Consider the following 20,265-nt stretch of genomic DNA (forward strand, 5'->3'; position numbering starts at 1 on the left):
TTTCTCAATTTAATGACCCACCTGGACATTCCCATGGGCACGAGTGATGATGTCAATGCTTTCGCCGTTCTGTTTGTATTCAAGGATGCAGGCGTTGTACTTTGATGTGAGAATAAATAGCAGATCCTTGTTCTCACCCTACAGAGGATAGGAAGGTGATGAACCAGAAACTAAACTGGAACTTTGCTGATAAAACGGTTTCAACATTGAACAACATGTTTTTCTTGGCATTTTGATTTCTGCCATTCCTTTGCTGTGTTAAAAATAAGCACCTGATATCTAAATATGGCATCTTAACACAAAAGAGGTGTCCACTGTGAATGAATATTTGACTGCTAAATCAATGCCGCACATTAATGTATACAGTAAAAAAGAGCTGAAATAAACCTGCACCTTGGGTCTAAAGAGCTCCATGACTGCAATCTTTCCATACATGCCCACTTCCTTGACAGGTCTGAGTCCTTCAGCTGTGACAACATAGATCTCCAACCTTGTGTTTTTTGCTATTAGCAAATTGAGGTCTTCTGCAGAGGTGAAGTGTCCTGCAAAATCATCAAGCCAAAATATGCTGTTCACGATATTGTTTATGTTCGTATTAACAGACAAATTGAAAAGATTTTGACAATGGATGGTTTTGCATCTCAGGATTACTATGTGTCATTTAAAAAATGAAAGTGTAGCAGCAATTAAGTTTTATTTAATTTATAATACCACCAACCAGAGTTAAAACAAAGCTAAATATGAAACAACTGATTGGCAAAATTGGGAGAAACATTTAACTTTTCCTTTCGGGCCGTTAATAAACAATGTTTCAAAAATGGGCCCCACAAAATTACTGCTAGTCTTACTGCAACTAGTAACTCTTCATGTTATCAACGATGATGAAGTCATACAGGAAATACCTTGATGAACAAAGTCTGGTGAGTATTATACTCTAACAAGTAGGCAATATTGGCGTGAAATCTAAGCACATCAATCATCAGCTTTCCTCGATCACATGTGAGCTAACCAACAAGGCAAATGCATTGCAAATTGACTGTGAAACGTATAGCCAAGACAAAGTTGGCAGGTGAAAAGATCTTAGCCAAACCAGAACGATCGGCTACAGGCCCGTGCAGCGCGGGAGTTCAGATAGCGTGCAACTTGCAAGCTTAGTGCTGCGACATACAACAACACGGGGCATTTACCTGTGATGCAGGCGTTGACCGCCGTGGGTTTTTGAGCCGTAACCACGTAGTTGTATGACATCTTGACAAGAGTAGCAGATAAACACCAAAATAGTGTTATATCGCTCACGAAAGTGACAAAATCATTGAACTACAACTTCCGGAAGTAGTTTGTTACTAAAGCCTTGTGTCCACGAAGCATCGCGAGCAGCAACTGCAGCCTAGAGCGCCTTCTTTGTCACGGAGGCTACATGGAGGATATGGGGAACCCCTGTTAAACTCTCCTCCAAAAGTATTCAAACGACACGGCCAGTTCATTTGTTTTCGTTGTACAGTCTTAAGACATTTCTTTTTTTTTTTTTTTTAAAAAGCGTTTTTGTAGCACTTTGAGATTTTCTCAAAATGTAAAGTGCAATATAAGTATAATTTATTATTATTATTATTATTATTATTATTATTATTATTATTATTATTGCTGAAAACATTTGGCTATCTAATCAAAGGCTGAATTTGAGACAAACGCACATAAGAAACAAAGAACAATTTTGAGTTGACTTCCTCTTTAATAACTCCCCATGCTCACTAAAAGTCAAAATTTCACGTGAAGGTAAGGGTAGGGAAATATTTTTGTATACATCTATTGATGACAAAAAAAATGTAGAGTTTTTGTGCCAATTAAGTGATCAAAATGAGTATAGGGGATCTGCACGTGACGTCACAGACCGGCTGACAGTTCAGAATACGTACTTTTTATTTTTAAGAGAGGAAATCGATCACTATTTATTTTACCGGTTATTGTTTTCGTGGTTATTTTTTCACATTATATAAAAAGTGCGAGTACTTTAATGCCACCTCTGCCACTCGTGCACATATATAGTTGTTGTTTTTTTTTTTTTTAAATGGGATTTGTTGGTTCACGTGCTTGGCTTTCGTGGGCAAATAACATTAATATAAAAGATAAAAATAAAAGTCACATGGCGGAAAGCTGCCTGGATAATAATTTCCCACTTTCAGTTTATATCTTTGTGACGTCAGTTAATCTTGGGAGGGGCGTCAGCAGGAGATAGTGTACAAATTTGTGCAGAGGGAACAAGGTGGAAGAGAAGGTCTAGCGCGCAGCCCTTGGAGAAAAGAGACAAACGGGACTATAAAAAAAAAAAAAAAATCGGGGAACTCGGTAGTGAACAAGGAAGTTCTATTTGACGGTATGAAATGTGAAATGTGGTGAGTAATGATAATCTTGGCTATTGTTTAATGCCAAGCGGGGAAAACTGTGGACAAGATGTAAGAGAGTTTTTATAATAAATGACTCGTGCAAGTTCTTTATGTCAACATCAGTAAGCAGCAACTTACTTTGATCGCGAAACAAGCTGTCACTTTGAACTGTACTGAAAACATGGGTTGCTATGGGCAACGGTTCAGGGAACGTATACAAGACACCTTTAAATTTTGCGTGGGGTCGGGGGTCAGCTTCACGCAAGTATACAAAACGCACATCCGAAAATACTGTCTCTAGTGGTTACTGGTAAAAAGGGAATTAGACTGTAGATGTCAATCAATTATTGTCAAACCCTCTAGTAGTCGCAGGTGGTCCGCGAGATTGGAAATTGAAAATAATTGTAATATTTTAAAAGATTAAATGTATTTATTATTTAGACTTGATTTGCTTTCCAGCTAGTTTTGTGAATCACTTACCCATCAAAATTATGTCAAATGTAGCTGAGATTCCTAAAATAGACATACAGATGCAAATAAAGAGCCTGTATAGGCCTATCCCCCTTCAATGCAAAATAAAATAATATTCCGCCAAACCATTGGTTCCTGAGTTGTCTCTTGGCTATAATGGTGGTCCCTTGGACAAAACCAGTTGAAAACCCCTGATGTAGATGAATGGGTGGACTTAAAATTGAACTTTAGGAAAAAAGCAGTTCAGAATTATTAGACATCCATCCATTTTCTGAACTGCTTGCCCCCATCACAGGCATTATCAGCATGTGCATTGTGGTATTGTTTAAGAAGAACAAACAATTAAAACTGCCAAGTTCATCTCTCACTTAATTTGTCCATGTCTTATCTCTAGCATAAGCATGTCTTGGACAGCAAAAAGGTGAAATTACATTTAAATGAATGTCCGTTATTTTGATCTATTTCATTATATGTACACAATATACAATAGTTTACAATGACCACTGAAAGGTACAGTTGACACTCATTTCTATCACTTTCATTCTCAGGTTATTTCACAGTTCACCTTAAATGATGGAGCTTTCTGGTGAAAAGCCAGGAAATATTTTGGACATTAAAATAACTGTCACTCGTGCGACTAACATGGTGAGTTCCTGCTTCATTTAAAAACTTAGCTGAGAGGCCATTCCAATTATATTATTATTATCATTTTAGATTTTTGTTGATATGTGTTTTATGAACAGACTATAATGATTTGGCACTTCCACCCCTAATTCAAAGTGTACTTTTTTGTGTAAGCATGGAAAGAAGGGAGGAAATATCCAAAGTTATCTTCGGATGGAGGTCAATGGTACCCTGTTGGGAGAGTCCGAAAAGCGAACAGTTGATCCTGCAGCCCAGTACATTGAGTATGACTTCACCCAAACCTTTCCCTGCGGCAACGAAGTCCTGGCTCTCAGCGACATACCTCATAAACCAGTCGTAGGTACTGTAAATTCAGTGTTGTTGTTTTTTTTTTTTTTAACTGAACCAGTACTTGAGACATTTGTTATTTCTGTTGTGTCGAACTGAAAACATTTTTTTAGTAGTGAAGTCAATTTACTGCAGATTGAAAACATGGATTTAACATCATGAAATGACAGAAGAGATCTTTTTTTTTTTTTTTCAAGCATTTACATCTGGAGTTCAAAAACAACTTAGAAGATAACATTATTTGGAAATGGGAGACAAAATTTTCTAGGTAAAAGACATAAATAGACTAGCCATTAGTCCACTGACATAATAAAACCTTTCCTCTGTGATGCTTTTCCCGGTTTTTCACTTTCAGTTCTTTTAAGAAATTGCTCCCTTTATCCTGCTCGTTATTAGGTAAAACCAAAAAACTGCTTTGCTCGAAATGTTTTAAATTCCGAAATTAATTTGTCAAGTCCAAAACCTTTCATTTCTTACCCATGATGTACCCCTCAGTTCTGTTGGCAGCGTGTTTTGTGTCTCATTATCTTGCACCGAGAAATATCAATGACCCTATCCTAGGAAAAGACATGCAAGCGCAAGCCATTAAATTACCTTCACTACTCCACAAATCTGCTTGTCCATTTATTTATTTAAAGTTATCTTCGTTATACGGGGTGGGTGGGTTCAAACAATACCTGCTTTCTTCGAAGGTGTTAAGTATCGTCAAATAAAAGCTGATATGTTCATCTCTTCATCAAATCTACAGCAAAAAATAAATTAAATGAATTCTTTCTTTTGGAATGGATGGAACACATACTATTATACCTTTTGCCATTAAGGGTGCCTTTACAAGAACACTGTTGGTTGGATTGTAAACAAAATAGTTTGTATCACATTAATGCGAATGATTTTGCTTCATCAGTGACGTTGATAGAGCTTGTTCCCGAGAAGAAAAAAGTGGAGGCAAAGTCAATAGTCCTGGCCCAGGCAGTGATTGACCTGCTGCCTTTGCTGCAAGGTAAATGTATACTTTTTAATTTACCTATTAAATTTCTTGATTAATTTATGAACTTGATAACAACCAACCAAAGAAGATTAATTTAATTCAGACATTGTAAAACCAACCTCCTGAGCTGTTTAAAGGATGATCTAGTACAAAGGTTGTCAGTTAAGATTCTATTTATGCCTTTAATCCAACACTGTGTACATTTTCTAAAACTTTCTGACGACAGGTGAATGCAGCTTTTCATCCACAGTCTCACTGAATGCACCAAACGCTGCAGCAGAAAAGGGAAATGTCACACCACCCGTTACCAAGGTCAGTTAGCTTTGCTAAGAACTGCAATGAATCATGCTGAACTATTTTCATTTTAACACTCTCGTGCAGTTACATAATGGAACGTACGAGTAACGTAGACTGCATTTCATCCATCCATTCGCCCGACCCACCCATCCATTATTTTGTTTATTTCAATTAATCTCCATCAGACTATCACCTTTTATTTTAAATAGGGATTAAATATAAAGTGATCTCAATTAAGGTTTTAAGGAAATCACCTTTTTGTTTTTACATTCTAACATTGTTTTACAATAATAATCCAGAACATTTAACCCATGCAGCACCCAATTTTGGATGTGTGTGTCAGTGCGTCAGCTCCATTGCTGACTGAAGAACAACTTGCAACTTCCAACCTGATGAAGGTGTCTTTGGAGACAGCCTATTCGCTCCCTGACACATTTAATCAGGGTTTTGGGCCAACAGCACCTCCATATATATGCACTGCTATAATGGAGGTCCCATGTACTGCAGAGGTGAGTGTTAACGCTTTGCTTTTTACTGTATGTGACTTTTTGACTTGGCACATGTAACAATGTCAATTGTTGTTTTGTATCATAGGGTTATTATTGTCATGAAAATCCAACATCAATTTTTCATATTACGTACTTCCAAAAGTGACTGCCTTATTGTTCCCCTGCTCTTCTGACTGCCAGAAAGACCAGCTATTGTTGTTTAGTGAAGGACAGCCAAAGACGGGGGGGCACAGAGAAGACAACGGCCGACTGAGGAAGAGGCCGTATCATGCCCTCCTGGCTCCAGGGAACCAATTTTTGCCAGGAGCTTTTTTCTACTCTCAACCCATTGATCAAGAAGATGGCGAGCTTACTGGTCCAGAGGTACTGTACCTGTAAATTCAACCAATAGTAGATGCATAATAAATTGTACTAGTCACTAGTTATGCATTCAGTATCATGTTCGACATTTCACAAAACTGCAACAAATCTTGTGAGACTTCAGGTCACTCAGCATGCAGATGAATAAATCCACAAAGCATTTTTGGCTATGGGGGGGGAGATGACCTTTGAACTAGGTATGTAACTTACAGTGACATATGGACGGGTGCGGCTGACTAGGACATTCTAAAAAAAATCCATTCATTATCCGAACCGCTTTATCCTTACAAGGGTCGCTTATCCCAGCGATCTTTGGGCAGGATGGATGGAACACATACTGTAGAAGAGAAGATAATGAATTAAGATCAGTCACAAGGCTGAAGGTTGAATGTCCACTACAGGATCTTGAGTTCCGTAATGAAGCCGAGACCTTGCTGAACAGAGTGAGCTGGGACATAGAAATGCCCTGTTTTTTGGATGCGGAAGGAGTTACCAGGTCAGCTTCACTCACACTCTTTATTTTCCCATCTGATGGATGCAAGCTATTGCATAGACTAGCTATTGTTTTCATTTCTCAACAAAAATGTCCCCCATGAAACTCTTGAAATTGTTTACTTTATTCCACACTGAAGAGAAATTCACTACACTTATTTTACACCACAAAGAAGACATTTAAGATGATATAATCCTCCATGCAAGGAAGAGTGCTAGTCCTTTTATCTTAAGGGCTCATCCAAATTTGATGTGATGGTCCCATAATTTTGTCTGCTTATGCTATTAAAATGATATGACATGATGTGCTGGCTTGAAGATGTCAGATGATGTCTTCCAATGTTGACTGGGATTTCAGGTTACGTCAGAAGATCACAGAGAGCAGATTCTTTCCGCTTGAGATCATGAAGTCTACGATTGCCCATGAAAAGTCAGGAGCTTCCAAGGTAGCAAGAATCACTCTGCTAGGATGGAAACTGGAATGGAAATTTTATGCGTTGGGATACCCAGCTAATGCAGCACACAGCTGAAAATGTGTACCAGCATTACCAACGGTGTGGCTCTTCTTTGATTGTGAATAATGAAATGTTTTTTTTTTTTTTTTGTAGCAAACAGAGGACGACCCACATATCCCCTGCCATGGTGTGGCCTTTATTGATATGGGCCGCTTACTTTACCCAGGAGTTACCCATATCCGAGGAGCATACACTATTCAACCTTACTCAAGCGCTTTATTACTTAGCAAGGTACTGAAAAAAATTTTTTGTTGTTGCTTGATTTCCCATTTTAAATGACTGTTCCTATATTCAGGATTCAAGATGTCTTGATTAATATTTCCAATAGGGCACACTTTTATTGACATAATTGTTCATTCAATATCTGGTTCTGATGCTCAGTTATTTTAGTTTTTAGTCAGTCAAGTTAATAAAGTTCCAAATAAAGAATTAAGTTAATCTCTTTCAGTGGAGCATTCAAACAGACTTAATAGAGTTATGATCTGTTAACTCATTTCTCGACATGAATGTTATGATCCTTGCCCCTTCCTGTGTAAATATTACATCAGGATATTCTCTAATATCAGAATCACAAAGTATGCAGTATACTTATTAAACCTCATACTTTGATGGTGTATTATAATATCTTCTTTGTATTCTGTAGAGCAGGCGAAATGTCAGTTTGTTGAAAGAGCAGTTAAAGCCTGGAGGCGGGAAAGAACGTTCTCCTGCAGCTCCAACTCCAGCTCCTGTTCCAACCCCAGCTCCACCTTCAGCTCCAGCCGCAACTCCAGCACCAGCTCCAACTTCAGCTCCAGCAAAGGCTAATATGGGGAAGTCCAAGGACGCCAAGGTTAAGGTGAGTACGTTTACAAGCTCAATTTATTTACATAGTGGGAAGTGATACTATCTTTCCTGTTTGTTTCTGCATGGAAACAGGTACACAATTTGATAGAGTATATTTGTGAAAACATAAGGCCTGATGATTTGAAAATGTATTAGCTTTTTATATTCATGAGACATTTGTTTCTTGCCGTTGTTTAACATATATCAATCGCAATTAGAAACAATGGGTACTTTTTGTGTGGTTTACCACCAATGTTTTTTTTTTGGTTGATATTATTTCAGGGTTCTAGCAGTCAACTTGGAACAAGTGTCGTGACTGATTCGAATGGACTTGATCCCATCCCTCCAGACAGGAAAGTAAGCTTGCACATCTTTTCGGAACGGTGTCTCTTAAAATGATACAGCAATCTCTTCTTTATTCATGACAGGCATATCTGGATTTCAGGACGTATGTTATAATTGAAATTACGCTAACAAATTCACTAATACCCAAAACATCCTCAGAGGAGTTGGCAAGAAGGTACTGTAATTTACACCAGGTTACAAATGATGAGTTTATAAAAATTTTTGACAGGATGTGATGTATGCTAAATATTTTCTGGTTCGATACGTCTTATTAGGAGATGTAATTAGATTTGTTTTATTCTGCTGTAGGGTGAAAGCACTGATCCCTCCAAGACCTCCATCTTCTGGAGGACCTAACAGAGCTGAAAGGGTAAAATATTGACAGTATGTACGGGGGCTTATGTACAATATCTGCATAGACAGCATGGGCTAAAAGTATTGGGGAACACCTTTTAAATGGAATTCACACTGAATGTACAATTGCTCCATACCGATTAAGTGCGGTAGCCTATCTGATGTTTTGTAGATGACTCAAACAACCCACATGTACAAGCTTAAAACATAGGCAAACATGCAGCTGCAGATGACAATGCATATTCAACATACTGTATTTATACCTTACAAGAAAAAAGCCAGGCTCACATACAGCATGTCAAGTTTTCGCTCGCTGGAACACTGGATGAGCTGTTGAACTATACGTACATAAATCAGAGAGACCTGTAATGTCATTCACATTTTTACCAACCTAAGTTCAGTAAGGGCAACATTCTGTAAAAGGCCACATAATACATTTGATTATTTAAAATTGACATGTCATTTGTAGCTGTGATAAAAAAATAAAAAAATGAAATAGTTTTGTTTAATTTAGTTTAAATGTGAATCTATTTCGATTTCAAATGTATCTTATTTATTATGCATTTAATCATAACCAATTATTTAATTAAAAATAAATGGATTTTACTAATACTTTTATATTTTGCACTCAAGCAATCTACTATTTTTATGAAGAAGAAGAATACTAATACATTTTACAATACATTTTAAAGAACCAATTTAATTGGCATGAAAAAACAACTAAATGAATGCAATGGATATTACAGCACTCTTGATAATGTCCCAACCGTGTACTAAAATGTCATCTCTTTTCTTTCATACAGGCAGTACTTAACTTTCACAAGCAGGTGGGTAATGTGGTAAAGCATATTTTGGAGCAGTATGAGGAGTTGTTTGGAACAAGAGTCAAGTTGCCGAATGACTGCAATCGAGAGCAAATGATGGCCCAGCTCATGGGAGCTCTTAATGTGTCGGGGAGATATTTTGCCTTCAAAGAGCAAATCAAGGTCTGGATAACTGCATGTGTCACAGTTTTACTTTCAAAACATAGATGTGTTGGCCATGTCTGCTGCAGTTTGCACATCTTTTTTTTTATAGAAACTGATTTTGTGTATGCGTGTGTGTGCTTTTTGTGTGTAGCCCGCTGTGGTAAGGTTTGTGCGTGACAAGATACAGCAGACAGACACATTTACTGAGCAACAAGATCTACACGAATTTGTCAGCAAGCTCTATGTGGACCTGGTGGATGAGATGCACGTTGCTCTCAACAAAGTACATGCAAAAACACTCTCCCAACCACATGCACACACAATATAATCGTTTGGGATTTTTCATTACACCTATCCATCCATTAAGTGAATCGCTTATGAATTAATTTTATTTTGAGTTTTTTGAATTTCTTTTTAAGTGAGTTTTTTTTAAGTTAGTATTTATTATTTTTTTTTATTATTATTTCTTAGTTGTTATTATTTTTTCTCAAGTTTTAGTTTTAGGTTTTATTTTTGTAAAATATATCTTGTTAAAAATACCTTGGCACACACTTGCTGACATCCAGATGATTTTATGACTATTTTGATCTATTCCCCACCAGATTTATTCAAAAGGAAATGAGGATGACTCTCCTGATGAGATCCATTTGAGTACCTCTCATCTTCGTCATTTTGCCCGAGAGGCTCAGCTCATTGGGGATTATCAACTGGCTGTTCGCTACTACCAAGAGGTACAACGACAGTACACTTGTAATCAAACTAAACTCTCATTCAAATCGCCTCACTCAAGTTGTCACTTTAGAAGCCCTTTTATTTTGCCCTTTTGCATAAACAATAGTGTCATTGACTGAAGCAGCCTAAAAATTGAAAATCTTGTCGGATTTCCTGCAGCTGGTTGTCAGGCATCCTCGTGATCCCTCTTACAAGTTTGAGTGGGGAAACCTCTACATGCAGACGGGAGATTACATGAAGGCTAAAATGTGTTTCCATGACGCTGTTGCAGTCCAGCAGTCCCACCAGCCCAGGTCAGAACCAGTCTGTCATTTTTGACTGGACAAGCTACAGTACTGCTTATAATCATCTTTTTACTTTTTAGTCTGATGATGTGTGGTGTCCTGGCAGCCATTTTTAATGATTTTGAGCAGGCTGAAACTTTTATGGAACGAGCAGCTAGCATAGAGCCTCCTAGTTTAGTGGCCTGGACTCTGCTGGGTAAGCCATAAAACTGAGGAGATGTATGCAGAAAGATGTAAGAAGAAGAAGAAGCTGTTTTTGCTTTCCAGGTTTGGTCCAGGACAGCCAGAACAAATCCATTTTAGCTGAGAGGGCTTTCCTGGAGGCCAAAAGCCTCCTGAAAGCAAAAGAAGCAAACAATCAGACACCAAAGGTGGAAGACTTAGATGTGGATGAAGAAAGTGAGAAACAGAAGGGCCAGGAGGAAGATAAAAGCACTCTACCTAGAAGCCACTCTCCAAGTAGGAATCCAGCCTTTTTTGTAATAATTCAGATGAAATGGGGATGGGATTCTATTTGAATCATTTTCTGATATTGTTGTCTTTGCAAAGAAATTTTGGTGCAGTTTTGTACATGGGATTTGGTTTGCAATGCTTACTGCATTTTATAAGTTTCTTTAGAAGCGGCCAAAATAGGAAGGCAATAGAAAATATCACAATGATTGTCCCTAGAGACGACGTGCGACATAACCAAGGTAGTAAGAATAGTGTAGTGGAATACCTGCACTAAATAGAGGTCCCAGAATCAAGATGGCAGACACCTCAAAGTGGTTGAGACCAACCAGGACAGAATCCTGTGGGATTTCCCGATTCAGACTGACGATCTGGTGATAGATAGCCAACCAGCCTGACATAGTGGTGGTGGATAAAAAGAAGACAGCAATCATGATAGGTATAGCTCAAAGGACGCTAATATACAACAGGGCTACTTTATATGAATATTTTCTTGCTCATTTTGAGGGGATTTGAAAGTGGTTGTGAGCCACAATTATAACTAATTTATGGTCTTTCTCCCAGACACTGAGAATGTTGATTCTGCACAGAGTGAGCCTAAAGAAAAAGTCATCTCCAAATCCATTTACACCGGGACCCTTGAATTTCTATTACACAACCATGCCCTGGAGGTAAACTAGCACAGAGCAGCTTGTTAAGACATACACTGATCAAATATAAATGAAAACAAAATGAAAAATTCACTTTTGTTCTAATCTTGTAACCCTGTGGGCAAAATGTAATGTTTCAAAACAAGAGGAAAGCCATAGATCCATTATTAATATCTAATGTTAGTTTGGAATCTTCTTTCTATTGTCAGATGGCAGAGCGCGCTCTTTCCAAGGAATTGTCTTCAAAGGGTGATCACAGATTTCATCTGGCCTGTGTGCAGTTTCTCAGAACTGAGTATTACAATGCCATTGCAACTCTCAGGGAGGCGCTACTTCGTGTTGAGCCGGTAGGGAATTTACTGGTGGCAAAATATTCATTCCAACAAATATTTTGGAATAAGAATCTGCCTTGGTTTTATGTGGAGATCACATTTTGACACATGCTTTTGGCACCGTGTTAATGAAAATATTTTTCACACTGTGAACAGGTTGCAGATATGTGGGCTCTGGACGGTCACTGCCACTACTTGTGTGGCTTATATGCTGACGCCCAGGGGAGTTACGAACGGAGCCTGGACTTCCCAGAACAGCCATCAGACACTCACCTTGTGCTTCTCCGACTGGGATCTATTTATCTACGGGAGGAGAAGGTTAGGCATATCATACATACACTGTTATGCATTACAATGCCCATTACTGAATGAGTCGATTTGTTGTCAAATATTATAACGAGTGCCTTTTTTTGTTGTTTTCTTTAGTTTGAGCAAGCTAAAATCACATACCTACAAGCTTGTGAAAACTCTCCCTCCTGTCTCACCTGGTTGGGCCTGGGTATCTCCTGTTACAGGGTAAAGACAGTGGAAACATTAAATTGAAACGCAAATTAATATGCAGTAGAAGGACAGTAACAGTCGCAAGTCAGTCGAAAGCACTATAGTGGGAAATATTTTCGAAATGGGTTGGTTAAGAGTTAGGACGAAGACAAATTTGTTTCTTAAGAGCTAGTAATAAAAAATCGAAACATTAAGAGGGACAGTGTATAGAATATTTTGATTTTTCCGTTTTCATTCATATAAAAAACAATTTCAGTAATGTGCAAAATATATGGTACATCAACTTACATATTTTTATATAATCATAGCTCTAGTTGTTACTCACTGTTGACATGTCTCGCCGCCATCTTTTTGATATAGCTATCCGAAGGAGACAATCACCTGATGACAAATTTGCTAGATCAATGACTACAGCATGTGTGACAAATATAAATGCACTTATTTCACCACTTGAGGAAATACTAGAAATCGTTGGTGCAGACATTTTGCCCGCACCTCTGTTGAAGAAATTAGTGGCGGTAGTCTCTGTGGTACTGATATACGCGTGCTTCAAACTTTTATTTGTAGATCGTTGCATTCTATTAGTTCACCTCTAGATCGCACTAAACTTTAAACATTGCCCCTTTAAGTGTCTGTGACCCGAGCCAGAATAAATGCAAATATTGAAAATGGATGGATGGATAAAAATGAAGTCACCCTGAGTAAGAGGTTAAATGATCAGCAATACGTTTATTTTATTGGATAACACATCATAATATAGCTTTTGTGCTCATGATGCCTGACAAATGTGGAAAAATATATTCTTTGGTATACAGTATATATTTATAACTTCTTTTAGATCAGATTTTTATGGCGAAGCTGTACTGAAATTATTTTATTTCCTTGGAAGTGAAAAAAAAAAAAGACTAAGTTAAGTATGTTCTCATATGTCTGAGTGTATAGTTGGACGAATTTGAGATAGCTGAAGAAGCTTTGACTGAGGCCAACCATTTGAACAACCAGAACGCTGAGGTGTGGGCCTACTTGGCACTGATTTGCCTCAGGGTGAGTGAAAAGGATGCTACGACTGCCTTTGTTTTCCTTATAAAATTGTTTGGTTCAAGTTAAAAGATCTCTCAAGTTAAAAGATCTCTTTGCCTCCAGGTTAGAGAGTCCTCGTGCACTTCCATTAATCCCACGAATTGGGGAAAATTCCCTTTTCACAGCTACAATACTCTTGTGATCTTGTCTTTTCAGTTTGACAGGCAAGACGAAGCAACATTGTTCTACAAATACGCTATCAGGGTGAGTTAGACATGTCTGTTAGTCTTCTTGAAAGATGTGTTTGTGCTTTTTTTTTTTTACAACCCAAACTTGACTATTTTCTTGGTGAGCTTTATATTTTCCCGGTGTACAGTTCAACCTGAAGAACGCATTGCTGCACAAGGAGGTGAAAGAACTGCAGGATCAGGCCCAAACTCGTCCTCTGGCATCATGCTTTGAACCACACTCTGTGGTTTCAGGCTTGGGAGCAAACACAAAGCAAACCCCTTATTTATAATATGAAATTGAAAATTCTACGAGAGTCAACTGTTTTCCTTAAAACACGTACCATTTTTTTAATGGAATATGCTGCAATGGTTTTTGGTAAAAGTTAACTGTAATTGAATAACATTCTCTGTATTGTTTAGAAAATATCATGAAATGGACCCATTTACTGGCCACACTCTTCTCATGGAACTCACATAAAGAAAATACATTTTGAACACAACACTCCTTGATGTGTGTCTGTATGAATGTGTTAAGAAAATTTAATAATGCAGTACAATACAATAACACAACTTTTTAGAGTGCATTTCAAGCATGATTAGTTGAGAGCTGGCATACATATTTTCAATTATATAAATTATCTATACATAATGCTAGAATATTGTTTCAGGACTTGTTCGATTATATTGGAGTGCATTGTTAGAGATTTGCTCACTCCAACTTATTTTGCAAGAACCACAAGAGACAAGGCAAGTTCTTTTAGACACCTGCAGGTGGAGAGTCCATTCGTCGCTGTCTGAACAGCGATTATCGAATGAAGTCTGAACTCTCCTTCCTGCAAGGGCATATTTATTAGGAGGAACAGAGTGGGGGTGAGAGTGGGGGTCAGAGTAGACAAATGGCCGAAGCCCCTGGCTGATCAAAGCACAGCAGGGGGTCCTTCACGATGTTGTGTGAACTAAACAACTTTGATTGCTTCCTCTGCAGCTAGTCACTTTGTTCTACTACTTTTGTTAAGACAGGACAGGCGAGTTTAAGTATTGCAGGTTACATTCCAACATAATCATAGGATCAAGATAACCTGGAAAACCCTAACATCTCCCTCCTGTTTTATCATATGATTATGTCACCCCAAACAACAAAGACAAGTAAGAAAAAAACACATATATATGTATAATGAAGAAAGAAGAATAGGAAAAATAAAAACAACAAACAATGATAGCAACACTTTCCAGTGAAGATGAGGCATTACCTTAATACCCCAGATCAAACTTATTGTGTAAGCGAAAAACCTGCTGGCCAGATGTTATTAGCAGGAAAATTCTTACACGGTCCCTTTGCCTTAAGGCGACCAGAATGCTATCAATAAAAACAAAAAGAAAAACAAAGAAACAGTACATCAGCGTATCCATTACTTGCGAAGCATATTTGATGGTCAAATCATCAAGTTTCTGTAAAACATGCTCAACAGAACAGCACCTACGCAATCCACGTCTCATTATCATTATCACAACTGTCACGTCTAAGAAGTTGTATATGTGCCCGTGTTTTCGTCAGCTGATGATGTTCTAGTCTGTAGGTGAGGTCTGTCACACACACCGGCGCACACACTCGTGTCCAGTTGGCAGGCAGCATCGGACAACTCTCGTGACCACATAACCATGATCCGTACTGAACAGGCACGTGCACTCATAGGATGCAGGTGAGGCAGTGCCTCTGAACTTCTGGACGAAGTAGGTCCCGTCCGATGGTGCAGCCATGTTGGTAGTAGAGCCCTTACACCTTGAAAACGGCTCTCTCATCCTGGCACACAGCGGTGATGTCCAAAGCTCCCATCCAGTTTCCTCCTGGAGAGCAGTCGTCGTTAATGCATTTGTGGGTCCTGCAACCTTGGGTGCAACATGTGTAGTCAGCAAGACTTGGAATGGTCCCTCCCGTCGTGGCTGGCCCAGTTCCTTCCTTTGATGACCTCGATGTAGACCCAGTCTCCTGGATTGATGGGGTTGTCGACCTGTGAGGAGGAAAGATCAAGCGGCAGTAAATTTGTCTTTGACACAGTTTGAGCGTCCTGATCATATAATCTGCCAAGGACTGCTCTTCATCTGTTGTTTGCAACTCTCGTAGTCAATTGTAGTGCCCATTTAACTGGCAAATAGGAATGTTTGCGGGAAGAGTTTGAACACTTCCTAATGATTCCCTTTAACCAAAAACTATTTATGACAGGGGCGTTCCCATTTATTGCCTCCTGGTTTAAAAGAGATTGTCTTACCCATGCCTTCTTTCTCCTCACACGCTCGCATCCACACAGGGTGTGAACACACACACACACACACGCACACGCACCCACGCAGACAAAGAGATTCTAATCCATCTCTCATGCAGCTTCTCTTGATAGAATCTCCTATTGGTAACTGTATAGCAGACGTTTTAGCATATAATCCCATACTCTGCTCTCTCACTTCTACTTTTTCATGTCGGTGCAGTCGTAGGTGGCCCCTATTGCAGTCATTGTCTTGTTAACTGTCGCCTTGTGACTCCTATGCATGATTGTGTGAATGTCAAAAATTGAACGTACCTAACTTTCTGACCATCCAACCTCCACTGTGGTATAAAAAAACTTACTATTGTATTGAGTAGGTACATTGAGCAACCTAGCTTCCTCCTGACTGCCAAATGTCCTGTTCTAAAATTTATAGAACTCGACCTCTACGTCTTAAGCTTGATGAGCCAAAATATAAGATCTTGCTCTTGTTTCCTACCGTTTTAGCCTATTTGTTTTATCCAAATCCGTTCAATCTCTGATTATAATCTGTAGCCCTACGTATTTTTCAAATTTTTATTTATTTATTTATCAAATCTCCTCAGTTCTGTCAAACTCAGTGCACAATGAACCTCCCTTCCACTTTGAACCAAGCTTCACCAAATTTGGGAACGCCGTAGCAAGGAGTGCGATTTGGTTGTCAGACACTCCAAGTCCATATCTTTTTGCCGCACTTCACCCTATCAAGTTGGTGTTCTTTTGTTGTTGCTTCAGAGCGACCCCATCCATCACTCTTGAATGAGTCCATTGTTCAAATGAGTCAATTTTCATCATTGTGAGTTCCTCCGCTTTTCACTGTCTTTTCCGTCCCCGAGGATGTTGTATTTCCTCCGGAGTGTACTTGTCCTCCTCCAAGCACAACAGCAGTCTTTTCTTGTCCTTCGCCAAAGGTCAAAGGTGCTTCAGAGCCAGGCACCATTTTGTGGTTGTTCACGGCTGCAGGCGAAGTCTCGGATTGGGTTTCAGGGACTCTGACACTGAGAATGACAAGCTGGGACGTAAAAACTTGTAAGACTATTTCCAAATGTAGCTGCTTCCATCAATTTGCTGGTAATGTTTGTTTACCAAACTTCAAATTCTCCTAATAACAGCGGTCTCGTTTTTATATCGTAAATCCTGCAACTCATCCTATTTTTGAGCTACATTTTATCTATAGTTCCAATTTAATCAGACAGTATGTTGTCTTCTGTATCATTATTGAAGATCAACTCATCGAGGTCTGCTTTCCACATCAAGCCCTGATCTGTATGTCTTGACCTCTCACATGTTATTGTCATGCTTGCTCAAAAATGTGATTTAGAGTATGGTGCTGTGAATTCTCAATCTCCCCAATGAAATTGGATCCCACCTCGTAGTTCTTATCTTTCTCATGTTCCTGTTAGCCTGCAATTGTCCAAATCAAAAATGTTTTCTTTTAACTGTCTTTCTTTTGAACCTCTAAATCTCTCGTGTTGCTAAACTATCTACACCAGAACAAAAGATTTACCACAATATAACACCAAATGTATTCGAAAATTCATTGTCATAAAGTGTTGTATTATTACTATCTTCCACTATCTGTCCTAGTCCTACTCACTCCCCCCCTTCTGAGGCTTGGCAACGCCCATGCCTCACACCTTGACAAACTTTTTGGGAGAATGCGTTCTTTACTACATACGATTCCATCATTATTTAATTTGACTTTCTTTCCAAAACGCTTCTCAATTTCTCAGTTCACACATCTTCTACATGTGTTACTGGTTCTCCAGTTTTTTTTTTTTCTAGTTAATTATCAATCCAAAAGCTATGTGTTTCTTTCTAACATTCAACCTGCTCAAAATCACTCTTTCATCAAAGTCGCTCTACTAATTTTCTATAGTAGTCACCAACAACTTCAACCATTCAACCTGTAATTTCTTTTCATTCAGGCTATCATTCATCAATGTTCATTTGCATCTCACACGCAGTCTCCAAAAAGGAGTCTTTCTATCACATTGGTCCCAATTCATCCAAGCTCACCACACAACATTCATATATCATTTCCAACTCAGGTTTCCTGGTAGAACAATCCACCAATTCAAAAAAAAACTTAACTAAAACAAACAATTGGCAAATTAATCTGAATTTTTTTTTTCCTTTGTTTTTAAATTTGAAGAACTCAATCTCTCAGATTTAGCTTGCATTTAGAATTTTGTATAATCTTATAACACAACCAATCAATTATTCCTATTAAATGTAGCATTGCAAAATCTTAAATTCACAATTTAGCTTCTTCCAATTCTTGAAAGCATGTTCTGTCATTTTTTCTTCTTCGAATTTTTCATGTGGGCTCGACACTTAACATGCACTAGTGTGGATTAGTTTCTGCTCGCAAACAGATTTCTCTCTTTTTCCTCTCATTTTTATCTTTCAAAATCATTTCTGTTCTGCGGTGCAAATTGGATAGACCACAGTCTAGCAAAAAATTTTTTTTTATACTAAAACTTTAGCCAATGTTCATCATTTTAACATATACGCACACACATGCACAGCTCTCGCATGCAAAAGGTAGTTCCCAGCAACAATGATTCGTCACAGGCTGGCCATTTCCTGTGGTCGATCATGAGCTGGTCCCTCCCATGCACACGAGGACAGCACATTCTAATTTTATTTATTTATCTTCTAGAAGCAAGTTGCATTTCTTTACCACTTGATTTGCATATTTTAACTTCAGTGTAACACAATTTGAGCTCTAGTCATTTGTAATTTGGGCATACAAACAGCATTGTCATACTTCTTGGATGGACAGGACTTCTAATAATCTAAAAAAAATTCTAATAATCTGACAATGACATGTTTTGCTGTCATATGGGCATCTATTCTTTCTTTCTCTGTATGAGCATAAGCGGTCAAAGAGGAGGAAGCTTGTCATGCTAAACATTTGGCTTCTCCTCTGCTCTTTCCTCCACCCTTTGATTGATATTGTTTTGCAAAACGACACTCTCGTGTGAAGTGTCCTCGTCTCCCACAGTTCCAACAGTTGTCAGAATCTCGTGGGGGTTTTGAATTATATGGCGGCCTGCGACCTTGTTGGCCTCTACCTCTTCCTCTGCCTTGCTGGGACCTTTGGAAGAAGACTGTTGTATCTTCATCTAGTTCATCATCATCATTATCTAGATGAAAGCTTTCAACCACATTTTAGCACAATCCACTTCTTCCACATTTCAAATTTCCTTGTACTCCATACATTTTCTTCCACTTCAGCATGTATTGCATACAATTAAGAAATCTACTTGCCATGAACTTCTCGTTTTAAAGAAGAGCAGAGCAAGAGATTTACCGTTCTTATTTCCCATCTTAATTTTAGTAGCTTAAGGTTTTACAATTTTTTTTTAATTTTTTTTTTTTCTTTGAGGATCCTCAATGCAGGTTTAAATTGACCTTTCAACAAATCACTAGCCTGTATTATTGCCGTGGATCAATGCTAGAACTGCTTCTTAGTCAACTTATCCTACCAGTCACACACTCAATCACACAAACTCCAGCGCTTTTTTAGGCCTATCCAGGGATGGGTGTAAAACCCTCCCAAACAGCTTTGGAAAAACGGACAAAAGAAAAAATCTACGCCCTTCTTCAATTAAGAAAAAGAAGCTCTGTTTTTCTTAGCCCGTTTCTTCCACTGGGGCTTGAACCCAAGCTATTCTTTGGCTTGGAAAAACATACAAAGAAAAATCTACGCCCTTCTTTGATTAACAAAAAAGAAGCTCCGTGTTTCTTAGCACGTTCCTTCCACTGGGACTTTAACCCAAGCCAGATCCCTCAGCTCGGAAAAACAGACAAAGAAGAGTCTACACACTTCTTCGATGAACGAAAAAGAAGCTCTGCCTTTCTTAGCCTGTTTCTTCCACTGGGACTTGAACCCAAGCTATCTCCCGTGCACCTCTATGTGTTACGCGTTTAACAACACAACACAATTTCAAGAACTTACTTGTCCCCTGGTTCGTTGCACTGCCGGGTCCCGTCAATCCACCTCTGTCAGACGAAGGCAGACCTAAGATGCTGGCCCAGCGAAGAATTTCCTTCCCAGGTCTTTCTTTACCAGGTCCGGCTAGTGGACGCTGGCCCGTCGACGGTGTACAGCGCGTCGTCCTCCGTCAGCCAGATGATGGGTATGAGGGTCCCGGGTTTCGGCACCAAAATGTTAGAGATTTGCTCACTCCAACTTATTTTGCAAGAACCACAAGAGACAAGGCAAGTTCTTTTAGACACCTGCAGGTGGAGAGTCCATTCGTCGCTGTCTGAACAGCGATTAT

General features: G+C 38.8%; 2 protein-coding genes across 5 annotated transcripts in view; one reads left to right on the top strand and one right to left on the bottom strand.

Annotated features, from left to right (window-relative positions):
* The window catches only part of ddb1 (damage-specific DNA binding protein 1), a 27,579-nt gene extending 26,224 nt beyond the window's left edge, over positions 1 to 1,355 (bottom strand). The window contains exons 1-3 of the mRNA XM_049717331.1: positions 1,188 to 1,355; positions 394 to 542; positions 22 to 138 (exon numbers count right to left, since the gene is read on the bottom strand). Coding sequence (XP_049573288.1) covers positions 22 to 138; positions 394 to 542; positions 1,188 to 1,248 — 327 coding nt within the window. The 5' untranslated portion in view covers positions 1,249 to 1,355. The remainder of the gene's footprint in view (positions 1 to 21; positions 139 to 393; positions 543 to 1,187) is intronic.
* cfap70 (cilia and flagella associated protein 70) lies at positions 847 to 14,176 on the top strand. Of its 4 annotated transcripts, none has more exons than XM_049717335.2 (27): positions 847 to 920; positions 3,401 to 3,497; positions 3,651 to 3,837; positions 4,729 to 4,824; positions 5,039 to 5,124; positions 5,427 to 5,618; positions 5,799 to 5,981; positions 6,380 to 6,474; positions 6,829 to 6,916; positions 7,079 to 7,216; positions 7,629 to 7,823; positions 8,093 to 8,167; positions 8,239 to 8,330; positions 8,465 to 8,525; positions 9,313 to 9,495; positions 9,629 to 9,760; positions 10,080 to 10,208; positions 10,369 to 10,502; positions 10,574 to 10,689; positions 10,761 to 10,952; positions 11,508 to 11,614; positions 11,803 to 11,940; positions 12,082 to 12,243; positions 12,352 to 12,441; positions 13,369 to 13,470; positions 13,570 to 13,710; positions 13,823 to 14,176. In XM_049717335.2, exons 2-27 carry the CDS (start codon positions 3,423 to 3,425, stop codon positions 13,964 to 13,966), a joined length of 3,333 nt encoding a protein of 1,110 aa, XP_049573292.1. In that variant the 5' UTR covers positions 847 to 920; positions 3,401 to 3,422; the 3' UTR covers positions 13,967 to 14,176. The 4 variants fall into 4 exon arrangements, with proteins under 4 accessions (XP_049573292.1, XP_049573290.1, XP_049573289.1 ...); XM_049717333.2 differs by lacking the exon at positions 847 to 920 and adding an exon at positions 2,121 to 2,390; XM_049717332.2 differs by lacking the exon at positions 847 to 920 and adding an exon at positions 2,123 to 2,371.
* The last annotated feature ends 6,089 nt before the right edge of the window (positions 14,177 to 20,265 follow it).

The sequence above is a fragment of the Syngnathus scovelli genome, chromosome 4 (genome assembly GCF_024217435.2).
Source record: "Syngnathus scovelli strain Florida chromosome 4, RoL_Ssco_1.2, whole genome shotgun sequence".
NCBI classification, from domain to species: domain Eukaryota; kingdom Metazoa; phylum Chordata; class Actinopteri; order Syngnathiformes; family Syngnathidae; genus Syngnathus; species Syngnathus scovelli.